Below are 17,023 nucleotides of genomic sequence, written 5' to 3' on the forward strand. Positions count from 1 at the left end.
TGTGCTTTTTTTTTCAATTATATAAGCATAATACTAAATAGATTTTAAACAGAAACGATTCTTCATTTAGTTGTATATAACAAAAACAACATCATAAACCCATTTGTAGCGTATACAGAATTGTCTCTCGCAATCAATACTGACTTACAATACAACCATCTTTACTAACTTCCTCAATGTTTCCAAACTCAATTAACTCCTATCCTCAAGCGGCCTTTGTATGAAAGATGACTGTTCAAAATAAAAAACAAAAACCCAAAAATTTTATTTTTTCAAAATAACAAAAACAAAATGGCATTGGTAAAGAGAACTTACGGTCGACTATGAGCCATGTCTTGAGATTCCACTCGGTAGACGTGTGGGCAGTGTTGATCAAGCATCCGGCAAGTTCTAGCAATTTAAAAGAAAAAAAAATTATCAAACCTCATTTCTCTTTAGAATTTAACTAAACTCGAATAGAAGAATGGCTAATAAGATTGGAAATAAATGTGAGGAAGCGTTTTGTTTTTCGTCTTAAATTATCCAGTATGTTGTATATTGGATTTAAAAAAGACGAAACTATTAATTTAGTGTTTAGAATTTTTAACTCCCCACTTAGGAAAGCTCCATAAACAAATGCAATATATAAACCAGGAGTTGCAGTGCATGATAGATAATTCATCAACAGCATTTAATAAGATCTGTAAAATCTGGAGAAATAAATTATCATCAGATTTAAATTAACATTTTATAACTGCAATGTCTTGTCTACTATGTTATATGGAAGTGAAACTTGGCATCTCAGAATTGACCAAGAGAAGAAATTAGATGCGTTTGATTCCAAGTGACTGAGAAAGGTTCTAGGAATCAAACAGAGTGATTGAACCACCAACCAAGAAATCAGTATCATCAATAATCTACAAACGACACGTAGGCTGGCTCGGATACAGTAAGTTTGGCCTCAGGGAGAATTGCTGATCAAGTGCTTCAATAAGCCCTTGATGGAAAAAAAAGAAGACAAAAACTGGAAACAAACCATTGAGATTTGATTGAAACGGGAAGAAGCTGAAAGGATGCTGCGGATCTGGCTTCAGATCGAAGACGATGGTATAGTTTGACTGTCTCATGTGTCACAAGGACCCATGGCGCAGTGGTTAGAGTTCTTGGAAAAAATCACTTGTAAAAATGGTATTCTCCTTGTGGTTGAAGATTCAATTCTCAGCGTGGGCTACCGAAAAATACAATTACGAATTACTTAGGCCTTCTACCCAGTCATGGCTTATAATAAAAGCATGCTGCTACCATAAAGTAAAGAAAAGGTTCCGTTCGAAATTCCGTCCAAATTCCCGAGTTCGACAAGATACACCTGAAGAAGGTTGTAGGTTACATCGACCGAAACGTTGTGAAAATGACACTGAAGATGAGAAGAGTAATCCGATGAATTCAAATAATTCTAAGAAAATTTGTTAGAAGCGATGAAAATAAAGTTAGGTAAAGATTAAGAGTTCAAATAGCCCAAGAACGTTATTGTGAGAGCAAATGGTTTTGTCTATAAGAAGAAATTGAGTACATTTGTGTAGGGGTACGGAAGTTTAAGCGAAATTAAATCTCTTTGCCCCCAAACAAAATAATAAAAAAAGGAATGAAACAAAATGACACCTCCTTCTGGTTTAAAATGCACTGCATTTATTTTTCAACAAAAACAAGATGAATAAGCAAAGGTCCGATCGGTGAAAGTTCTTGCGGAGTCATTATGATTAGAATGTTAGATGAAAGTCCTTCGTGGAATTAATAAGACTGAAAGGTAAAAGTATTGTGTGAAAATACTGTCGTTATTTTAAGGTTTGTGTTTTAACTGGCGAAGTCCCACGAGGAAAGTAATTCGCGAGGAAAATAATTTGTTGTTATTAATTCGAAAATGTGCGGAATGGGTGCGTGTGTGCATAAGTGTGATTTTTGAGTGCCTGCGTGGCGTGTGTAATTATGGTTTTGACGGCTTTGACAGCGACGATGTTATGAAAACGAGAAGCATGTTCTCGTGTGACGTCGAAGCGAGAAGAAGGGAAAAAGAAGGGAAGAAAGAATGTTTGATGCGTTTTTATACATTTTGGACCGGCTCCAAAACAAGATTGCTACTGCTGATATTTTGGTTTTTGGAAAAGCGTTAAAAAGACAATTTTCTAAATTTTCTCATTGGTCGCTTGTGTCACGTGATACTGTCTTCAACTACGTCCGCCAGAAATATGTTCATTTTACTTTTGTCGTTGTGAGAAAAGTGTGTGGGCGTATTTGAAATTATGCCGTTGCTAGAAGAATTTTTTTTTTGTGCAAAATGCGCGGGAAATTGAAATGAATAAACGGTCGTTTATTTGCGCGCGCACGCGCGTGTGGGTGTGTGAGTGAGTGACTGCACAAATGCTTGTTTAGTCTGGCGTCGCATGCTTTTAAGTACATCGAGTTAGTTGATTTACCCATCTCAAGAATAAATGGACTCACCCAGAGACAATAAATATAGTTACATCTAAACGTTACTAGTTGGTCACCCGGATTTGTCCGGTTGTGCAATACGCTTAAAAATGATATTTTAATTTATACAGTCTGCGTATGTATTATTATAGAATCAATCCTCTATTGAATAGTATATATTACGAGGAATAATTTACCCAGTGGATTAATTCGTAATATATATATATATATATATATATATATATATATATATATATATATATATATATATATATATATATATATATAATATCTTTCATCAAATTCCGTCTGTGTTTCTTTACAATATTACGTCAGCTGATATTTGGGATTTTTTTTTATCCATAAGAGAAGAAAGACTATGTTTAAGATCAAAATTTTTTAAGATCGGATATATTTTTCTGATTTTCCATATTCTGTACAAAACATATCTAAGAACACTGTCAGACATATAAATTAGCTTTGTGTGAAATTTGCAAAAGATGAGCTCAGTCGTTTCGGAACCTATGAGAAACTATCTCTCTCTCTCTCACACACACACACAAAGTGACTTTTATATAATAGTAGAGATATTCATCTCTCTATTATTGTATTCTAATTGCAATAAACATTTTTTCCTTATCGTAACGTAATCTATCATACTTTCACAAATCAGAGTCCATTTTCTGTAGGCTGTTTTTGAACCCAGTCCACGACAGGTACTTTTGCTAGTATATATATATATATATATATATATATATATATATATATATATATATATACTAGACTACCTGTGATCCGTTGGGTCAGTATGTTATATTAGCTATGGAATTAATGTATGAGCGTGAGACTTGTGACGTAAAGAAAATAGTTTTTTTTGTGATATAACAGAAACATTTCTATGAAAGCATATTAAAATGAAAACATGAGTCATTCTGTTTATAATTGTTTATTAAAAAAAACAACAACAAAGAGACTTACAGCCATTGAATTATAAGTGGTTTGTCATATTTATAGGCAAATGTGCACTGAAAGTTAAATTCAAATTTTGATATATGCTTTTTAAATGAAATTGTTAGTTGAAAGTATAGAATAGTTAAAAACGCTCCCCCCATATTAAGAATGGCTTTTTAAATAGAAAATGACAATAAAATGTAACTTTTTTCATTTATTTTAAACAAACATTCATTATCCATTGGGTCAAATATTTAATTTATGTTAATAATAAGGCCAATAAAACTAATTAAGACAATGCGGAAATGAACAATGTAAAAAGAAAAAAGCAGAAATTATTAACAATTGTTTATTTTGGATAACTATAAACGCGAAAAAAAAAATAATTGAGGCGCTGAAAATGTACACAGTAAAACAATACGTTTTATTGCCGCGTTGATTTTTTGCAACACAGATAAAAAAAAAAACATTTTCGGGTTATTTATTTATGTTGGTAGTGTAGAAGAAAATGTATGAATGTTTTTTTAAGAAAGGTGTATAAAAAATGGAAAATAAATTAAAAAAAAGGAAGAAGGTGGGCAAATCGCCGTTGTAAAATGCTCCTATGTTTGTTCAACGGGTTAAAGTAGATTTATTTGTAAGACAATTGCGTTAAAATAACTTAAACGTAATACGGAAATGAACGATGTAAAAAAAATGCAGAAAGTATTAAAAATTGTTTATTTTGATAATTTAAACGCGAAAAAAAACAAAAAAAAAAAAAACAATTGGGACGCCGAAAACGTACACGGTAAAACAATACGTTTTATTGTCGCGTTGATTATTTATTTCTGACGCAATTTAAAAAAATATATATTTTCGGGGTTATTTATTTATGTTGGTAGTGTAGAAGAAAATGTATAAAGGTTTTTTAAGAAATGTGTATTAAAAAATGGAGAATAAATTAAAAAAAAGAAGGCGGTGGAGAAATCGCCGTTGTAAATTGTTTTTATGGTTGCCAACGGGTCAAAGTTGATTTATTTGTAAGAAAATTGCGACAGTATATTTGTAATACAGAATAGTTGCAAAACATCCCCACCCTTCCCATGTTAAATAATAATTTCTAAATAATAACGTAAATATTCCAGTGCGCAAGTCAAATTCTTCAAAAGTAGCGATTTGTGTTTATTTGTTTACGCTGTTATGGTTTGATGTTTATGTACGCATGCGCAACCGTAAGTCTTAAACCAGATGTGGGGGTTACAACACCCGTTACAAGGTCATTTGAGTTTTTAGTTATATAGATATAAAGAACTAAGACTTTTGTTAACTTTCTCTCTCTCTCTCTCTCTCTCTCTCTCTCTAACACGAAGAAGATGGCACGAGTCGTAGACGATGAAACACATGTCAGCGGATAATTATATCTTAAAAACAATATACATGCCGCTACCCATTTGCGGGTAAAAACTGGTAAAAAGGGAAAATTATTCCCAACTCGCATCTAGGTAAAAATACACTTTCGTATAAGTAATTGAATTCATTTAAAACGTATCGCAAAAACAAATAAATAACATCTAAAAGAACTAAGAAATATTTAAATAATGAAAATAATACAATTGGTTAATGTACAAGTTTATTAAACCATCAAGTGTTTAAGTAAGGAATATATATTTCCATTTCAAATATAATTTTTTTAAACACAATAACTCGATAGTGCAGGAAAAACACACATACATACACATATATCATTCAAACATGGTAATATTTGACTATATGGTTAGGTGTTAGTTTTACTCACTTAGAACAGCTTTAAAGCTTCACCGCTCACTCATTTTGCAACCAAATTTCAAACAATTTTTACAGTGCATAGGGCATCTTCTTAGCTATATTTTGATATAAAAATTTTCATTTTGCGTTAATTAAAACAAAAGTTATAATAAAATTACTCATGCTCAAAAGTCCTCAGAATTAGTAAGGAACGTGAGAGACGGTTTCTTCTGATTGGCTGTTGGTTACCATAGCACATTTTTCAACATTGATGTTTTAGAGACGATTTCTTCTGATTGGCTGTTGGTTATCATAGCAACTTTTTTGTGGTCAACACCTTCATAAATCATAGCACGAATGTCGCTCACAGGCCATTTTATTTGGGTTATATAGAGAAAGTTAACAAAAGTGATGCGCTTTGCCGTGCTAGGGCTGATAATATTTCGCTAAGCGGATCTGATGTAGGTCTTCCATTTAAGGTCAGGGGTAAAGATCAGTCCCAGAAGTTTGTCGAAGCCGGATGCTTCATCGAGGCGAGAGCAAATCATTTTAACTGGAGCAAAGCGGATATCTGAGCGTTGGTGATGTCTTCTATCAACTACACTCTTTCAGAATCCAGAATCATTCCAAAAAAAACAAGTCTTCTAAAATAATCTCTTTATTTAAAAAAAAAAAGAAAGAACCTGTCATTATGGTAAATACGGAATAGTTTAAGATAAGAGGAAAGCGAAAAGACAAATGACAATTTCGACAACCCATGCCTACATCGCTGCCTGAAATAAATGATGAAAGAAAGAAGAGAATTCTAAAATAACAGGTAAGTTTTGGACTTACGGAATTGCTCGTTCGGCATCATAAGCGAACCTGCGCCGGGCAACACAGCAGGAATGGTATAATCCACACCTAACAATCAAATGATAGTTTGCTGCTTTTACAATTTATATATTTTTACTCTGTGTAATAATAATAATATGCTAATGCACTTCACGTTCGTACGTACGTTATTAGCTTTCACATACATGGAAAAAAAAATGAGATCGTTCAATCAGCCCGGTGTTGCTAAGTAAAAAAAAAAAAAATAATTCGACATTACTCATTTTAAAATGAGTTGTTTAAAAATAATAATAATAATAATAATAATAATAATGTAATTTGATGTGGCTAAGGTAAAAAAAAAACAAACAAACGACTTTATTCATTTCAAAATGAATTGTTCCAAACTTTTAGATATTATTCCGATTAAAAACTATCAACTTTATAGGTGTTTGTTGTGTACTTTTCAAATTTAAGTTGGGCATACAAAAAGACATTTGCCTTTTATATAATAAGATAAATTATACCTCACATTTATTTTACGAAAGAGAGATTAGCATTAGCATTGCATTACAAAATTGTCATAACTGCTGCAAATCCCTGTTATTTCAACTAATAATTAAAAAAATATTAATTAAATATTAAACAGATTTTACTGTGTGTTACGTTAGAACTACTACTACTACTACTACTACTAATAATAATAATAATAAGAAGAAGAAAGAAGAGTTGAAGGAGAAGATCTGTGCCTAAAACTAAGCGTAGATTCCATGAGCAAAGCTTCTTTCTTAGAACTGCACGCCTATGGAATTGTCTTCCGTTTTTCTGCTTTCCAGCTAACTACAATATGGTAGTCTTCAAGTCTAACGTAAACAAGTTTTTAATGAGCCGTTCCATATAAGTTAACAAATTTACCGAATCTCCATTACTAACGGTTACTATATTGTCCAATTTCTACTGTACACTCTTTAATCCTTATCCTCGAGTGTCCCCTTGGCCTTGATAAGTGGTGATGCTTATGTAAAAAAAAAAAAAAAAAAGAAAGAAAGTGTTTTCTTGATTTTCTCGAATCCGTCTTCGCATTCAGGGGGCGATAACCATGGTTTGTCCTTTTTTTTTTTTTTTTTTTAAAGTTCATTGAGAGGCCATCTCAAATTCTGCATGTTCTTAATGAACACTTGGTAAAAGTTAGCTAAGTTGAGGAAGCTTTGTAAGGCATGTTTCTGATCGCGTTGGCTCTTTCTGGATCCAGCTGATGATTCTCTCTATTTATGATGTGTTCTAAGTATTTGATCTATGGTAAAAACGTCACACTTTACTTCTTTCACCTTAAACCTGTATTATGTTTGGCAAAATATATGCGCACATTACACGGGCGTGGGATACAGCCATTTGAACATTAAAAAAAAAAAACAGCGAATCTTTAATCGAATATTGATTTTTTTTTAAAGAATCGAAATCAGGAATTTAGAACAAAACCGGAAAAAAAAAATTGGAATTGTCCCATCATTAAAGAAGAAAAAGAAGAAAGAGAAAGAGAAGATAAAGGTGAAGGATGAAGAGAATTTGAAGGAAGAGAAAGGGAAATAGGAGGAGGAGGAGAAGAGAAGAAAAGGAGGGAAGAAGAAGAAAAAGATGTGAGGAAGAAAGAGAGTAGAAAGAGAAGGAGCAAAATAAAGAGAAGAAAAAGAAATAGAAAAAAAGAAAAAAAGAAAAGAAAAAAGAGAGAAAAAAGCAACTATACTGAAATTGCTAGAGAGCTGAAAGGAATATGGAGCATAAACAAAGTCAATAACTATAGGAGCACTTGGAACAGGCTTCAAAAATTAGGAAAAAGATGAAAAGAAATTGAAATCAAAGGAAAGATTGAGACGGTAATGATGAATATAGCTGAAATCTCCTGACCCCCAAATTCTTGAATGTGAAAATCAACCCACGTGAACCGCGAACAATAACCAGTTACACGGAAATTGCACTAGAAATAAAACAAAAACATAGAAAAAACACAATGTGGAGCCAAAAGAAGATAAATTGCTAGCCCCCCCCCCTTCCAAAACAAAAGCATGCACACATAATGTTAAGTGGTACCACACAAAAGGATTGTAAATGGTCAAAGAGGATGGAAAGATCGAGGGAGAACACCGACCAGACCTCTACTGGGAAGACATGGAGTGTACTGGAACACTGGGGAGGCACATTATCACTAAAATTCCAGAGAAACCCAACGACTTATCAGCGAGAAATACATAGTAAAAGGGCTCTTGCAAAAATGCCAAATTGATTTACAGCAATTATCGAAAGAAATGGAGAGTGCTTGAAATCTGGAAAGACTTGCTCTCACTTCGATTCTAGAGAACACCATCTGCTGCATATGTGTGCATTTGTGGGTGAATGTGCGTGCGTATGTATATCTATGCGGTAGGTGATTACATATATGTATATATAAGTTTAATAGTTAAAGTTAAATTCTGTAAATCAAAATATAAACACATTTAAGTTAAGAATTTATTGTTTGAAACAATAACTTAAACATATGTTTATATTTGGATTTACAGAATTTAACTTTAATCATTAGACTTATATGTTGCTCTATTCTTTAAATATTGAGCTTTACCTTTTTGGCTAGGATCATCCTGAAAGTATTACCTCAAGGTAATATCTGACAGGATAATTCACTTGATCTTTAATCTGTGACTTATCTCCCTTATATATATATATATATATATATATATATATATATATATATATATATATATATACATATATATACACATATATATATATACATATATATATAATTTTTAATGATACAAAAACTATACAACGGTTTAAAAATAATATACGGAAAAGCTCCTAGGGGTCCCTTTCGCCAACAAAATCATCAGGAATTAAATTAATTAGGAATTAATCGTTGGTATATCATAGAGATGCAAAAAAGAAAAAAAAAAAAAACAAAAAAAACGAATTGAATTGTTACGCAACAGCAAATACTCGGATACTCAGTGATATACGAGTAAAACAAAAGGCGAATGTAAAACATATGTGCAATTGAGATGGAGGTTGAATGGTAACGATTAAAATATATTTCCAAGCAAGTCCAATGATTTAACAAATTTCAATTAGATGTTTGCCAATGAAAGATTCCAAGGCAGAAGAGGGTAAAAAAAACGACGTGGCTTGGCCCAGTCTAATTTCTGCCGGTATATGTTGGTTAATGTGTGTTTGTAAGTTTAAGGAGGTTCAGCCCACATAACCAGCAGCGCACTGGCAATTGAATTCATAAATAACATTGCTTTGTGTGATATAGAGCAAACTATCCTTCGTGACCAGGGAAATACAGATTTTACACTTAAAACGAATCGTAACACAGACGGGATTTGATACAGATTTAATAATCTGTCTACTCAAACACTGACTAGCGACACTTGGACGGACCCAGAACTATAGGAGAATTTCATTTTTCTACTTGATTATTAATAGTATAATTAATCAAATTCTCCGGATAACAATTACAAATGGAAATGTCTTTGACAGTATTCAATTCGTGTTCGAGCTTGTTCAAAGAACAAATTGTAAGGGCTCTATACACTAATGCCTTAATAAGCCCTATTTTTTTCTAGAGGTAGGCACAAATGAGCGCCAATCTATATAAAGATCAGTGAAAGAGTAATTTAGACAGTTTTTCTTTTTGTGAACAATAAATAAATAAATAAAAACGAATGGGCGGACAATTAGTTAAACTGAACTAAGTACTAGTTTAGCTATTTAAGATACCGCTGTTCCGTTAAGCTTAATGTAATCGTTTAAATTTTCCCATACTTATTTTTCTTTTTGCTAAAGTGTTTGCAAATAAGCAGGTTTGTCATCTCTGTTCTTTGTTGGGGTATTTTTGTAATTTTAGACAACTGTGTGTGTTTTTTTTTTTTTTTTTTTTTTAGAAATATGGGGAAGAAAGAAAAGAAACATTATCTCCAGACAAAATAAAAAAGAAAAACGTCTGTCATTTTTTTTTAATGCTTGGGAATTTTTTTCTGTAAGAACTTGCTTTTTTTTTTTTTTTTTTTTTTTTTTTTTTTAAAGAGAAAACTCGCCTCGATAAATTTGAGTGAAGAATTATTTTATGCACGAGTTTTTAAATTCAACTTCGGCTCTTGAGTTTCTTATTTTGTTTTATGAACAAACTTTTTTTTGTGTAAGCAATCATTCTCGAAGCTTTTGTTGGCTGTTATATTGTTTGGACAGACTTTAAATAATCTTTAATATTCCGTAGATGTCGAATCGCTAGTTCGTCACTGATTTTGGTAACCAGCATATTATTTCGAATGTAACTGTTGATGTAGTAATGCCAGCTTAATTTCTTATTCAACACTTCTGTGTGATTAAACGACACGTTACTGTCGTTACTGTCGTTACTGATGTGGTAAGTATTAAATTCTTAAACCTTTCTGTCGCCATTGATATGGAACTAGTCAGGCATTTGGGGTTCGGCGTGAGTTCGTTTCTCGAATCCTTCTGTCATCAGTGATGTAGACCCAAAGTTCTGGCCACGGAAGGAAAACACGGAACACGGATTAGGTGTAAGAAAGGTATATTAGCTGAAAAGATTACAAGAATAGGATAAAGAGTAAGCGGAATTTCCTCCTGCTCAATCCTTCTACACCGCCACGATAGAGAGAGAGAGAGAGAGAGAGAGAGAGAGAGAGAGAGAGAGAGAGAGAGAGAGAGAGAGAGAGAGAGTTATTTACAAATTACTTAGAACCAGTTACAAAGCGATTATATCAAACATACAATGGGAAAAATGACGGAAACAAAAAAGATGGTTTACAAAACACACACATATAAGCATAGACAGACACAACACACCATACCATAAAAAAGGTGTAACAGGTTTACTTGTTCTCATGTACTTAACAAGTGGATCAAGATAAGTGTCCTATTTGTACGTTTCATTACTTGTTTGCCCGGTGGTTAAACAAAGTGTTTACTTACTGGTTGTCAGAGTTGATTCGATTTCTGTCGGCCAGTTCCGTCTCAAATGCTGTTCTGTATTTGTCCTGGAAAAAAAGAAAAAGAAATGAATAGACACAAACAAATCCAACTCACTAAAAAGAAAAAAAAAATAGTTGAAACCAAGAGTATAAACTACAACACAATTTTATCTCATAGCAAGGACTTCATTATAACCTTGTCGGTTGTTGCGGTAGGATTTAGCGTTCAACAACATAAATTAATGAAAATAGATACCGTGGACTTTATTTAAAACAAGTTAATAATATTTATACATTTTTTTTTACTTGCGTTCACCCCTAACAAGGCATATCGCCAGTTGGACGTAAGGGGCTACTATTTGAGACGATGCCTAGGAAAGATTAACAAGATCTTGTTTTACGTTACATTTAAACTTTTGCGTATCAGTACAGTCAAAGAAGCAGGTAGCAGGAAGGGAATTCCAGAGTCTAGCTGTTTGAGCGAAGCAGTTGGTCTTCATTAGAGGCGTGGGGTGGAAGAATGGCGTAAGCACCAAAAGTTGAAATTTTTAGATTTTTGTCGCAAAACACGTAAGATATCAAAGAGAATCTAATCACACACACACAAAAAATCATTGCTGACTTTCAAGTATTTATGTTGTAAGAGGTGTATCCCAAGCCATACGTTTCTTTCTCTCTCTTCCGCATGCCTCAACGTGCCAACGTGTTCCAAAATCTCTGCCGCAAAATAATGCAAAGCAACGTGTCAAACAAAATTCCTCCTCAACTCCTGCAAGTAACCTGCTTTATGGAGCCCGGCACACCTCATTAGCATGCGTGTAGCGCGACTTTGTGAGATCGTCCAAGAGCGAGCGAGACTGTGCATGTTAAAACCTCACGGACGTCATCTTAAACCTAACCGGCAGGAAAGACATCATCCTAACCAGCAGGAAAGACAGACACGAGGGCGTTTGAAAGGTAGGCCGTTCCTATTTTCCCCACAATTTATGTGAAAATAAGTGCTTGAACATTTGATATACATCTGTTTAAATGTGGATACTTAAGACCATAGGTTTTCTTTAAATTCTCTACCTAATTATGTTCTATTTGTTTTGATTTTTCCAGACTTGCAAGTCAACGAGCACTAACATCATTGTTGTTCATTAAAGTTGAACATCTAAAAAATTTAATTTTGTAAGCCTGTTCAAATATGACTGGAAGAAAGAAAACAAGAAAGGTTTCGTAAAAATAGGTGTCCCGGAAATGGTTGCGTTAATATTCAAATAATTCTGGAAAATAGAAAATTACAACGAACAAAATAGCTGCATACAGAAATTTGTTAAAAAGCAAGAGGTCACAAGAAGTCATACAAGAGAACAGAGCAGAAGGCATGCAACAATTGTCGACCATGTAAAGTTTGAAAGGAAAACGTTCAAAGTTTGTAACAAAGCTCTCCTAAACATTCATGCATTTTTTTTTTTACATGGTGGTCACCATTAATCAAGGCCCGGAAGCCACTCGGGGATAAGGGTTATTGTGTGTACAGTAACCAATGGGATAGTATCGTATTAATCGTTAGTATTGGAGATTTGATAAAGAGTCTTACTTAAGGGGGCGATTCATCGGGAATTTGTTTATGTTGGACTTGAAGACATCCAAGTTGTAGTCAGGTGGGAAACAGGCAAACGGAAGAGAGTTCCACAGGCGTGCACTTCTAAGAAAAAAGCTTTGTTCATGGAATCTACATTTTGATTTAGGCACAGATAAAGAGTGAGGAAAATTACTAACAGTGGTTTCAGCTAGATGGGGGTTTATCATGAAAGATTGGCGAGGAGGGCCAGAGATTGCTCAAAGAAGTATCATTATGCTCCAAACATTTAAGCACTTTTTTGTGGAAAGTATCAAGTGGTGTTTAGGTTGTTCTTGAACGCTTCATTTGATTTCAAAAAACTGCCAGGATTAACAGTGATGACACAGGAAGCTTTGTTACTTGCCGGACGATCATTTGAACCTGAACCCTAACCCCCTGTTTGAGCAGGGCGTATACAATCCTTGGTCTTGTCGGCCCCCGCCCCTAAGGTAAGCCTTTAATTTTGTTTTTAGCTAATCAAGTGAATGCCCATGTCCCACCTTCCAATAGGAAACCTCCAAGATGCCCACTCCAATTTTTTCTTTTCGACCCTACTCTCCCCCAAATTGCATTCATCTTAGTATGACATCACTTACTCTTGACCCCCCCCCCATTCGCGTCCTATTTTTCTTCTTTTCCTCTCCCAACAGAGTTGTACAACCATCACCCCTTGCGGAATTTGTATACTGATAGGTTTTTTGAAAATTTTTCACTGGATTATTATTGATTGGACACTAATTAACCAGATTACATTCATATCTGATCTACCTCTGCATTCCATATTTAAAAAGGATGTGTCCCCTATAGTATCAGACCTGACCGAATGGTTAATTGTAGGCATAGACCGATTCATACCATCCAAAAAATTCCAACAAAAACCTAACAGCCAGCTATGGTTCTCCCCAGAATGTGCTACTGCCATTGCGCACAGAAATCACTTTTTCCATAGCTACCAACATAATAGATGTACTGAGACTAAAGCTGATTTAAGGAACGTCAGCAACCACTGTAAAAGAGTAATAAAAAATGCAAGAGAGCTATATGCTCACTCCGTTAAATCCAAAGTAGCTGAGCAGCGGCTTGGTTCCCACCAGTTTTGCCAAATAGCAAACAGAATCCTGAACAGAAGCGTGCATTCTATCCCAACCATCATCAATGGACCTGAGGTCATCTCGTCAGCATCAGACAAGGCCAAGAACTTTGCAGCTAATTCTACCCTATGTGACGAAGGCCATCAACTCCCCGTATTTCCTCCTATAACAAACAACACACTATGCAACATGCAAATATCTGTGAGTGAAGTCGCCAAGCTAATCGAGAACCTTGATTCCAGTAAAGCAACTGGCCCAGACGGCATTCTAATTATAGTGTTGAAAAATCTTCGACCAGAACTTGCCCCCATACTTACAAAACTATTTAAGCGTTGCCTTAAGAAGAAGTGCCTCCCAACACCCTGGAAAACCTCATCAGTATGCCCTGTATTTAAGAATTCAGGTGATAAGCCATCTCCCTCTCAGTAGAGACCAATAAGTCTTCTGTGTGTCATGAGTAAGTTGCTGGAATCCATATTAAATAGAGAAGTAGTCAACCACCTTAGCAGAAATAACCTTTTTAGTGACATGCAATATGGTTTCCATTCTGCTAGATCTACAGCAGATGTACCAACGGTTATATCCCATAGGATTAGTTAATCTCTTGACAAAGTCTTCCTTTCTAGGACAATTGCTCTTGACATATCAAAGGCCTTCGATAAGGTATGGCATAAGGGTCTACTTCACAAGATTTCCAGCTACGGTATAACTGGAAATGTTTTTTCAATAATTAAATCATTTCTCTCTGATAGGCTCATAAGAGTAGTGGTTGATGGGCAGAAATCAGAGGCCCACAGTATTAATGCTGGAGTCCTTCAGAGGTCCATCCTGGGCTCAACTCTCTTTCTGATCTACATCAATGATGTCCCAAAACACATACTTAAATCATTCGTTGACATCTATGCTGATGACCATCTATGGCAACACATCAAAGGCCATAAATGATAAAATTCTCTCTGACTCTCTCCTTTGATCTTGAGCGCGTGGTACAGTGGGGGAAGAGGTGGCTGGTTACTTAAAACCAAACTCCTATTGGGGAGGCTCCATGTTTTGACAAGCTTCTGGGTTTGACCTTTACTCCTGATCTGAAATGGAACACGTACATCAAGTCTGTTGCCCAGGTCGCTGGGGAAATAGTAGGATACTTCTACTGCTCTAGAAGATATCTCACTACTGATGCAATTCTCTATCGGTATAAAAGCCAAGTACGTCCAAGGATGGAGTACTGCTGCCACATCTGGGCAGGAGCCGCTAAAAACAGCTTATCTTGCCTTGACAGAGTACAAAATAGACTTCATGGCTTAGTGGGGGATGCCCTTTTCTCTTCCCTGCAACCTCTCTCCCATAGAAAAGACGTTGCGAGCCTGTATTTTTTTATCGTTATTTCCATGGCAAGTGCTCATCCGAGCTCCAAACCCCGCCCCCCCCACCAATCTTTCACAAAAAACATCTGTCTAGCTGAAACCACTGTCAGTAATTTTCCTCACTCTTTATCTGGCCCTAAATCAAAATCTAGATTCCATGAACAAAGCTTCTTTTTTAGAAGTGCACGCCTGTGGAACTCTCTTCCGTTTGCCTGTTTCCCACCTGACTACAACTTGGATGTCTTCAAGTCCAACATAAACAAATTCCCGATGAATCGCCCCCTTAAGTAAGACACTTTATCAAATCTCCAATACTAACGATTACTACGATACTATCCCATTGATTATTGTACACGCAATTATCTCCGAGTGGCTTTCAGATAAGAATGAATCATGCTTTCTGGGCTGTTGGAAAACCGCTTCTGTGGTACCAATATTCAAGAATTCTGGCGAAAGAACTGACCCATCAAATTATCGCCCCATTAGCCTCCTCCCACTTTTCGCCAAAATATTTGAGACCATAATTAATCATGCTCTAGTCTGACACCTTACAGATGCTAAACTTCTGACTGACAAACAATATGGATTTAGACAAGCCCGTTCCACAGCTGACATCCTCACTGTAATCTCTGAACGTATATACCATTCACTGGACAAAGCGGGGGAGGGCAGAGCGGTAGCTCTAGATATATCTAAGGCTTTTGACAGGGTATGGCACAAGGGTCTCCGCAGGAAAATTAAATCATACAGTATCACTGGTAGAATACTTAGCATAATTGAATCCTTCTTAGATAAGAGAAAAATCCAGGTTGTCCTCGACGGTCGAACATCTAAACAGTGTGATATAAATGCGGGAGTGCCTCAGGGGTCTATTCTTGGACCTCTATTGTTCCTGATATTTATTAATGACCTCCCTGACAAAACTGCCTTTGAGATGGGTATATATGCTGATGACACTACACTCTATAATAGGCATGACAGGAAAACAAATGAACACATATCTAAAGAAATGGCAAAAACACTAGAGGATGACCTCCAATCTGTAGTGGAATGGGGACATAAATGGATGGTCACTTTCAATGCTGCCAAAACTAAACTGGTTTCCTTCAATAACTACAAGAAACCTTCTCTGCCACCAATAGCAATGGACAGTGACTCCCTGTCTGAGAGTACATCTTTCAAACTGCTTGGCCTAACGTTCACAGGAAACATGAGCTGGAACAATTATATTGAAAACATTGCCAGGGCCGCTGCAAAAAAGGTAGGCTCTCTCTACCGTGCTAGAAAACTACTGACACCTGAAAGTATCCTGTATCTCTATAAGGCCACCATTCGCCCATGTATGGAGTATTGTTGTCACATCTGGGCTGGTGCGTCTACTACTAGTCTCTCGCTCCTAGACAAGGTTAAAAAAGAGTCGCCAATCTGATAGGCCCTGAACTGGCATCTAAGCTTCAGCCTCTGTCCCATCGATGAAATGTTGCATCCCTCTGCCTGTTCTACAAGTATTTTAATGGTGAATGCTCTGACGAAGTGCAGACACTTGTGCCTCCACGACGCAGACACCCTCGACAAACCCGACAGGCAGCTAAATCCCACCCCCACACAGTAGAGATCCCTAGATGTAAAAGATCTTTCTACTCCAGTAGTTTCTTCCCAAGAACCGCTAGACTCTGGAATTCCATTCCAGGATCCTGCTTCCCTAACTGTACTGACATGCAGAAATTCAAGTGCAACGTGAACCGACATCTTGCTGCCCAAATCCCTACATACTGCCCCAGTAGTTGCTGCCCTTGATAGTAGCCCCCTACACCAAAGTGGCAATGTGCCTTGTTTTGGGGTGAAAATGTAATTAAAAAAAAAAAAAAAAAAAAGTGGTAACCAATGTAAAAAAGAAAAAAAGAAAAAAAAGATTACGAAAAAAAAATTTGAAGAAAAAAAAAATCATTATTTCGACATTTGAAAGTGGTGCTCACTTTTTAGTTACAATGTTCTGGTAAATCGATCACACATTTT

The 17,023-nt window shown here is 35.5% G+C and overlaps 1 protein-coding gene across 12 annotated transcripts in view; it reads right to left on the reverse strand.

Annotated features, from left to right (window-relative positions):
* The window catches only part of LOC145285913 (uncharacterized), a 107,469-nt gene that overhangs the window by 58,640 nt on the left and 31,806 nt on the right, over positions 1 to 17,023 (reverse strand). For 9 of the 12 annotated variants that reach the window (XM_080134403.1, XM_080134396.1, XM_080134399.1 and 6 more), the window contains 3 exons: positions 10,945 to 11,009; positions 5,977 to 6,045; positions 316 to 390 (listed from right to left, as the gene is read on the reverse strand). In XM_080134403.1, the coding sequence (XP_079990529.1) occupies positions 316 to 390; positions 5,977 to 6,045; positions 10,945 to 11,009 (209 nt within the window). The remainder of the gene's footprint in view (positions 1 to 315; positions 391 to 5,976; positions 6,046 to 10,944; positions 11,010 to 17,023) is intronic. The other 3 variants (XM_080134402.1, XM_080134395.1, XM_080134397.1) reach the window with 1 other exon arrangement.

This window comes from Euprymna scolopes, chromosome 10 (assembly GCF_053919585.1).
Source record: "Euprymna scolopes isolate OS-2025 chromosome 10, ASM5391958v1, whole genome shotgun sequence".
NCBI classification, from domain to species: Eukaryota; Metazoa; Mollusca; class Cephalopoda; order Sepiida; family Sepiolidae; genus Euprymna; species Euprymna scolopes.